Raw genomic sequence first — 9,266 nt, forward strand, 5'->3', positions numbered from 1 at the left:
CCTGGGCAGTCTGAAAGGAGCCACCTCTGCTCCACCAGCCACTGGTAAGGCTACTGAAACCACAAATGACTTGACAGTTATTCAGCAAAGAGCACAGTTTAGGTAGGACAAGAGCATACTCTGGGCTGACGTCTCAAGAAGACATCACCATGCAAGCCATGGATCTACTCCATACCACGGAATCTGTCCTTGTCCTTCCAGCTGGGCCTCTTTTCCACCACCGGAAAAGCAACTCAGAAGTGTGGGATAACAGCCCAGCATCTCCTAGTAGTAAGGGTCCACTGAATGTTGGAGAGGATTAACCTATACACATTTTGCTCCCACTCTGACATTTGGATGGCACCTCTGTGAGCAGGGATGATTTCCAGGCCCTGTACCTGGTGTTGCAACTGTACAAACCAATGAAACACAGATGAGAAGGCTAGAGATGCATTTGTGCCACACTGTTGCATAAATGTCAGGGGAAGGAGTTTCACTTCTGAGGTAACAATTGCCAAAGTAAATTCATTAAAAATGAATTACTGAAAGCAATGTTTCCACTTTCAAATCCAACTGAGACCAAACTGTGCCAAGCCTTGAGGTCTGTATTGACCCAGTGCTCGTTCCCATTCATGAGATAGATGACCACAAGTTTTCTGCACATACCACAGAACATGGGGTGGGGAGGCCCTCCATGAGCCAATCCCATTTCTTTTGTAACCCAGGGACATCCAGCTGCTTCTTCTCAACCCTGAATGGACAACAAACCACATCTTCAGAGCAGTTCAGCCCCTTGTAGACATCTCTTTCTGTTTAGAGACACAATAACATAAACAGCAGGTGTTACCACCTTTGGCTGTGTTTCCCATAAAAAGACATCCAAGTTCCCTCAGGCAACATAAAAACTCACTCCCTGCTTCACACCCTCTGACACACCACAAACAGCTGTGTTGGGGTTGTTGCAATGTGGCCTTAGGTGTTTAGAAAAATCTCAGGGATTTCAGCCTGAAATGCAGACTTTTTCAGAAGGTGATCCTGACAACCCTGATCCTGGTGCTGCAGGTATTGGTGCTGGGACTGAAGCATTGTATCCCTGGCCTCATGGGGACATATGCAGGTTAAATCCAGACAGCATGTGCTAGATGCAGGTAGGCAGCTCGTGTGAGGAAGCAGTCTGCCAGTGTTCACACAAACCAAAGTAAGAGCCCTGCCCCAGTGCTGCTAACAAGTTTTGGAGTTTCTCAATTCACATTTAGTTTAGTTTTGTGTCCTAAACCTCAAGTAGCTGTCTCTAAACTCGTTCTGAGCTAACACCAGTACAACCTGTTGGGCATCTCCATGTCAGAAAGATGTACCACTTCCATATTTGGCCAAAAGGAGCATACAGTCTGAGAAGGTCTATTCTTTGGGCTTTGCTTACAACAAAGTGGAGTTAAAGCACAGAAAACAAGAAAATTAATGTCTCAGAGTCACAAAGAAAGGGTGGAGCAAAATGCAAGCTCTCCTTCATCGTTAAACATCGGCCTTTTTTCCTCTGCTGAGCAGGACCATCATTCAATTAAATCTTTAGCAAGGAAGTGTGAAGAGGGATCAGTTATACTGCTGACTTGGGAGAGAATCTGTTGTCTTTATTGATACATTTGTAGGACACAAACCTCAGAGGAGGAAGACAGGTCACTGATAATAATAATAATGGCCAGTCTTCGCGAATGAAGATTTTGGGAAAGGTCTTTTACCTTTCCAGCCTGCGCAATGGATTTTTTAGGTGAGACACAGCCTGCGCTGAACTGAGCCCACCCTTTAATCCTAAGGTTCATCTGCCGGGGCCAAGCAAGCTTGGACAATGGCAGTGAGGTCCTCAGGACGTAGGTTTGTTTAGAGTGTCCTTCTCATAGATGGATGGCCTCACAGGGCTAACGGGCTCCATCTGCCCAGGGGAGTGGGATTCGAACCTGGGTCACAGCAGTGAGAGTCCCGCATGCTAACCACTAGGCCACCAGGGGTCCCCAGGTCACTGATATGCTGATGCCAAAAGAGATTTGGTTTTGAAATAGGCTGGAGAAAGGAGCATATTCAGCTGCATAACTGAGTCAACCCAACCTCTCAATGCAATGTTGTGGCCAAAAGGCCTTACTTCAGCACCAGATAGAAACACAGCTGGAAACTGGGAGCTATCATATCTCTGTGTTTGAGGTGACTGTGAGCTCTTTACAACTCAACTTCAGTGTTCTCCATAGGATGTCACAGGGTAGATTTGTCCAGAACTTCTTACCAAAAGAATTTAAAGAGTGACTTGAACAGGACTACATCAGAAAAAGACACACATTTAGTCACAGGAAGCTGCAATCCATGCTGGGCAAGTAATGACAAATAAATTTTGTATAGTAGTAGTAAGGAACCAGAGATGAGCTTCCCCAGGATCTGACAGGGTGGACTAGGAATACACTCAACTCAGTAAGAATTAGTTCAGAGAAGTCCTAAAGTCTGTTTAATCTTTGTTAGATCCCCTGAGAACAATGATGCCTTTAATTTGTGAATCCCACCCTATTCCTAGAAGCATTTTACAGAAGTGATTAACTCATGTGATCATAAAGTGATCCCTGTTATATAAGTAATAACCTATATATCCTGCACTTGTGCACCTTAAGAATGGAAAGCCAGAGTGTACCTGACTGGTTTGCCAAGCAAGTCATCCGTGTCTTGGTGCCAGGTTACCTCAATAATCCACACAGGAATTAGGTACAGGGTCATGGGCAAGGTGCTGGGTCCTGTAAGACAACTCAAAAGTGGTAAGATTCACTTGGGAAGCGAGGGACAGAACTTAAAAAAAAAAGAAATCGTGAAAAGGAATCTGTGCTCCAAGTGATGTGCTCAGTGTTGGTGGAGATTTTTTTGTATTTTAAAGGTCAGAGTGCCCTCTTCTGTCCCATCCGTGTCCTGATTATTAACTCCTGTGTTAAATCAGATTATAGAGAAAAACTGTACTTATTTTCTGCACATTTTATCGTCTTCTCTAGCACAATTGAGAAACCAAACAGCCGATCACATACTAAGAAATAACTCCTGTTAATTTGAGGGCTCGGCAGTCAGCTCCTACCAATAAAAGGGGCTGGGGAAACATCATGGGTAACATGATCGATCTAATTAGTTTATGAGTTCAGGCATACTTTGAAGTGAATCTCTGCGAAGTTTAAACAGTGGGGTGTTATTTATTGGCCCACACTCTGCGCATAAACCTCACCTTTCTCCTGCCTATCTAGCTGCTAATTGAATCCAAACTGATGATTGAGGAAATCTGACTGACACAAACATGTTAAACGTAGCTCAACAGTGCCCATGCATATAATAATTTCTAAAATAATGTTGGTGAAAGCACTGGGACTGCAGTTTATCTGAATTACAGATGGAGCTAATGATGGTCTGGAAAAAAATTTTTAGTTCAGCGTTTCTGTCATGAAAGTGTGTTTCTGGAAAACACATCACCACTTTCATGCGGCAAAGCCAGAATTAATAAATTATGTGGTGGATCCCTGTGATGTCCAAGGAGTTATTGCAAGTGTGGCTGGACTGTGTTCCCACACTCACTGATGAGCCCAGAGACACTCTGGGGCCCCCAGCTCTGCATCCCAGTGACACAGCACCTCCATGGGGGATGGGGGTGAAAGGAGCCGCTTTGTTTCGTTTTACTTTTGAATAATAGTGTTTTGAGTTGGAATGGACCTTAAAGATTACCAAATTCTGATTCCCCTGCCATAGCCAGGGACACCTTCCACTAGACCAGGTTGCTGAGAGCCCCATCCAACCTACCTTTGAACATTTCCAGGGATGGGGCAGTCACAGCTTCTCCGGGCAACCTGTGCCAGGGCCTCACCGCCCTCACAAGGAGGAATTTCACCCCGACATCCAACCTAATTAAATCTTCAATTTGGCACCGCCCCGTGAAGAGGGTGTTTTGTCCCTCCGCGCTCGCCGTAGCGGACGCGCCGTAGCCGCAATGGCGGCCGCCTGTGCGAGGCTGGGGCCGAGGGGCATCGCCATCGCCCTGCCCGCCCGTGAGCACCGCCCGGCCCCTCGGACCTCATCCCTCACCCCTCCCGAGCATCCCCCCCTGCCCGCAGCCCTCCTCATGCCCGGCCCTGGCCCACAAACCGGGGGCGAGAGGGGGTGTCCTTGTGGCGGGATGCCCGGTCCCTCTTTTGGAGGGCGGGGGGGGCGGATCAACTTGAAATCACGGGGGTTATATTTATTTTATTTATTTATTTTATTTATTTTACAGGGTGTTTTTCCCTCTCGGGGTGTCGAGCGAGCGGCGATGGGAAGCCAGCGAAGTTCCAGCCGCCGCCGAAGCCCGTCATTATTGACAAGCAGAAACAGCGGGCGGAGAGGAGGTAGGGAAGGTGGGGTGTCCGTGTGTCCCAGAGGAGACAGGGAAGGTGAGGTGTCCGTGTGTCCCAGAGGAGACAGGGAAGGTGAGGTGTCCTTGTGTCCCAGAGGAGACAGGTAAAGGAGTCTGTTTGTCCCTGTGCCCACCCCGGGCTTGTATCCAGGTCTGCTGCGAGCTGGTCATTGTGTGAGCACTTACTGAAAGAGCCAAGGCGTTATTACACAGAATAAAAGAAAGAAAAAAAAAAGGAAAAACCATACCGTTTGTAAAGTTCTAGCAAAGATCATTTGTGTTGAAATATGCTTAGAACACCTTAAAATACTGTGTTCTGGAGTTCCTGAAAGCAGTGAAACGTGAAAAAAAAAGTGTACAGCAGTAAACACTTTTGCAGATTTGGGGTTAACATGTGATGTTCTCTCTGCTAAAAGCGTCTCTTCCACGTTCCACTGGGTGACAGGGATGTGTTCTGTGCCTTTGCCTCAGACCTTGAGATCAGTTGTGAGCACATGCCTTGCTGTTTGTAAAGTGGAGCTGATGTCAGCAGTGGTGAAATCCTTGTGAGGTGTCTCATTCTGGGTATTTTTGGTGTCACCTCAACCCATTTCATAGAATCATAGAATGGTTTGGGCTGGAAGGGACCATAAAGATCATCTCATTCCAACCCCCCTGCCATGGGCAGGGACACCTTTCCCTTGACCAGGTTGTTCAGAGCTCCATCCAACCTGGCCTTGAACACTTCCAGGGATGGGGCATCCACAGCCTCCCTGGGTTTTAAACCCAATTTGCATTGCTTTGAATGACGCCCTGTTAAAACTTCAGTACTGTGTCTGGAAAGAGAGTGATAGTACTGTATTGTTCATCTTTCCCTCCAAAAAAACACCCACCAAACCCATAGCATGTAGGCAGCCTAGGAAGCGGAAAGGTATTAAAAATCAGGTTATAAAAATGCCCACTCTGTCTTCAGATGGAAATATCTTTTAAGAAGCGATGAGTCTACATTGCTGTTCCAGAAAGTGCAGTGTGTGATGTGGCAGCTGAGTAGAATGGGGGCTACATCATTTAAATGGCATTTTAGTCTTCTGAGATTGTGTAACTTTGAAGACCATGAGTAGGTTTGTAGTTGTTTATTTTCTGTGTGGCTGCCTATGGGCAGCAGCAGAACCTCTGTGCTGCCACACGTTCCCTGTGCTCCCCCCACAGCCCCTGTAAGGTTTGTAAAGCAGATTTGCATTTATCCTCCTTCTCTGTGTTGGGCACTTCTCTCCTGACCAGATCCAGGACTTTTAAGTCACATCTGTCCTAGTGAATTAAACGAGTCCAGCTTCATCCTCGAGCTCTGAGGCCAAGTGGTCACCAGAGTGGCCACATCCAAATGGTCTGTTGGAAGTGGTCCTCAGCCCAAGCCAATCCATGTCAGGAAGTGCTGCCTTCAACTCAGCAATCAGATAATTGAGGTCCAGACCATGTGGGAATTCCTGGGCATGATTTAGTTTTTTGGAGCAGAAAATAATTTTACGAGTCCCTTTAAGCTTCTGTAACACAAAAGGACATTTATGTCGTGTCTCCTATAGAATCAATTTGTGAAAACTGTAATAGAGTGTAAATAGATCGAAAACTGTAATACATTGTTCCATATCTATTACTATAAAGTCAACAAATAGTAAGTGTTCTGTCATGTGGATTGCAATTAAATGATGAAATAACCTGTTCCTCAGCTGTGACAGCAGTAAATGAACTGTCCTCTTTCAGTCAATATCAAGCTCCTCCAATATCAATATGTATTACTGGTTTTGGAAAAAATCTGTTTAAAAGAACAAAGCAACAACAAAAACAAAACAAGAAGCCTCAAAACCTCCAAAACAATAAAGCCCTCCCCCCAAAAAAACCCCTTTTGGATAACAAAAAACAATAATAAAATAAAATTGGTGAATTCATGAATTCATATCTCTGAAAAGGCAGCTGCTGGTGGTTAACCAGCTGGTAATTTTTAGGCCAAATACTTGGACTTTACTACTTTTTATGCAAATGCTTTTGTTTCATACTTTTAAAAGTTTGGCTGTTCCTACAGGTTCCTGAGCCCTGAATTTATACCTCCCAGAGGGAGAACAGATCCTCTTAAATACTATATGGAAAGGAAGGATATGATACAGAGAAGAAAAGTCTTCAACATCCCAGAGTTTTATGTTGGTCAGTAACAGCACTAAAACTTTCATAATTCTGTCAGTATTTTACATTCTGTGGGGTGTTAAAAAGTGTGGTCAGATTTAGAATAAAATAAAACATCAGTGTCACATGTGTTAGAACAACTACTATGTGTTTTATACATAGTACTTTGTATTTTAATTTCATATTTACATCCAGATTCATTAAAAGTATAATCCTAATGTGTTCCTTAAGTGGGTTTTTTTTGCAATCCTGGCACTTGAGCATATGGTTTACCAGTAAAGCTCAGGAAAGGCAAATACATCAAGAGTACTTCTTTCAATTTGGATAGTGAAGAGTAAAAAAATTAAAGATGAAGAAGGTTTGTAGTTAATCTGCAGTATCACTTCAACATATATTCATATTTTCATTCAGGTCATGTTAGAAGTTTGTTCTGTTTCTGTCAGTTTTGATGGAAAACAAAGTATTTTCCCAGTGTGCCTAAATATGTACACTTTGTCTGACACTTCCCACTTTTTGGTATGTATTGCCTTGGACAGCCTGTTTATTTTAACTCCTTTTTTTGGCAGGCAGTGTGCTTGCTGTGACCACTGCAGATCCATATGCCAATAACAAATCCAACCGGTTTGTTGGCATCTGCATCCAAAGAGGAGGGAAAGGACTCGGAGCTACCTTTGTCCTTCGGAATGTCATAGAAGACCAAGGTGGGGCTCTAACTATGGTTATTATGGTACAAGTGTTAAGCAAAAAATGTGTAAGTTGTAGAAATTTAGTCTGTGGGGAGGATGACAGCAGACAAGTAAAATTGTGAGTCTGCCCATTAGGGTATCCTGCAAGCCTGAAACTCTGTACACAGAGATGTTAATGTGCTTGGTATTTGAAGGCATGGAACTGCTTAGTAATTTTTTTGTTTCTATACTTGGTGGTTTTTAAATGATGACTGTGCTTATGTCTGAGCCTGGGCAGTCTAGCCACATAAATACCAGCCCAGTTTGAGCACATGAACTGGGGATGTGTGTGTGAACTGTTTAACGAGCAACAGATTAGCAGAGTTTTATCATAGGATCATATTCTGGTTTATGACAAAATTGGGGGCAATTAAATAGTGAGGTTCTGAGAGCAAATACAAAAGGGGTGGGTGTCTTTTCATATACACTGAGATGAACAATAACATCCATAGTAACCAAAAGGGAGTGAAGTTTAAAAGCCAAGCTCATCTTTAAACTCAAGCCATGCAATGTCTTGTAAGCCATCCTGTTATCAAAGACTTGACTCTCAAAGAAACCTGCAGTTGCCTGTGCAGACACAGTGCAATCACATGTGCACACAGCACTGTAGTTCTCTGAGAAGTAAAAAGCAGTTCTGCAATGATACAGGAATGTGTAGCACTAAAGAAATACTAATTTGGTGTTAGTATTTCTAATGAATTTGGTTCATTAAACCTGACTTTCCCTCTCTAAGGTGTTGAAATATGTTATGAACTGTACAATCCTCGGATCCAGGCAATCGAGGTGCTGAAGCTGGAAAAGAGGCTGGATGACAACCTGATGTACCTGCGAGATGCCCTCCCTGAATACAGTACTTTTGATGTGAATATGAAACCTGTGTCTCGTTTGGACCATGAAGAAATTCCTGTAAACAAGGTAGGAGCCCCTTCAGAGGGGAAGTAGAGGATTATTTAGGCACCTTCCATATCTGACTGTATCAGCTCTTTGCTACATTAGTTACCAGGGGTGACAAAACTAGATAAAATCAGGCAAGTCTTTGTACCATTTCTATAGTGAAAGAACGTTGAGAACGTAAACACCTACTATCCTCAGTAGTTAAATTTGAAGACATGCAAGGAGTAGCAGCCTCCACCTGCCTCTGTAGAACTCTGTGCATGGCTTTTCTTACAATGTCATTGTTAATAGGGTTGTTTGGGAGTGGTTGGTGTCAGGAAAAACCAAGGTAAGATGGGTGAGTCAGCTAAAATCTGCACCTCAGAGAAGATCCAGAAACCAGCACTGTTAGAGTGTCATGTAGGAACTCAATAACTTACAGTGATCATTCCTCCCTTTCCCTATCACACTACTTTTATTTTTCCTTAATAAGGAACAAAACTACAAAAGATGAGTTCACTTTATGTTTCAGTTATGGACTGTGTGATAAATTGAGACTGTGTTAATTAAGAATTTTCACAAGATGCTGTGACAACAACATGGACAAAAAAATTCCTTTTCTCCTAACAGTGTAAAGTAGTAGCTCCTTAACACACTGACAGATTGGTCCATTTTCTCTTACTTTTCTTCTGTTAGAGCAGCAGTTGTCTCACCTTTTGCTAAGCTCACAATCAAAAATACAATTACTTAATACCTTTTATTTATTTTTTAATCCTTCATTTTAGCTGCAGGTACGAATGAAACCTAAACCATGGTCAAAACGGTGGGAAAGACCAAAATACAATATAAAAGGAATAAAGTTTGAGCTACCTGAAAGCAAAATGAAAGAAGCACAGAAGTGGAGCCAGCCATGGCTGGAGTTTGATATGCTGCGAGAATACGATACTTCAAAAATAGAGGAAAAAATTTGGAAAGAAGTGAATGAAGGACTTAAAAAATAATACTGTTTTTCACAGTCTAGGAATTACTGGAAAATTAATATTTTTAATTTACTGTGTGGATGAGCAGTTGCCAAGTTTTGTATATACATAGGCAAAGCAAAAATAAAGTTAACCTTTCCAGAAGATTTTAGTGTGCAG

The 9,266-nt window shown here is 43.2% G+C and overlaps 1 protein-coding gene across 1 annotated transcript; it reads left to right on the top strand.

Moving 5' to 3' along the window:
- Positions 1-3,944: 3,944 nt before the first annotated feature.
- On the top strand, positions 3,945-9,253 carry MRPL19 (mitochondrial ribosomal protein L19). The gene is made up of 6 exons (XM_027690076.1): positions 3,945-4,031; positions 4,256-4,367; positions 6,432-6,550; positions 7,096-7,230; positions 7,988-8,169; positions 8,913-9,253. Exons 1-6 carry the CDS (start codon positions 3,974-3,976, stop codon positions 9,126-9,128), a joined length of 822 nt encoding a protein of 273 aa, XP_027545877.1. The 5' UTR covers positions 3,945-3,973; the 3' UTR covers positions 9,129-9,253.
- Positions 9,254-9,266: the final 13 nt, after the last annotated feature.

This window comes from Neopelma chrysocephalum, unplaced genomic scaffold (genome assembly GCF_003984885.1).
Source record: "Neopelma chrysocephalum unplaced genomic scaffold, ASM398488v2 Primary Assembly neopelma1_80, whole genome shotgun sequence".
Taxonomy (NCBI): domain Eukaryota; kingdom Metazoa; phylum Chordata; class Aves; order Passeriformes; family Pipridae; genus Neopelma; species Neopelma chrysocephalum.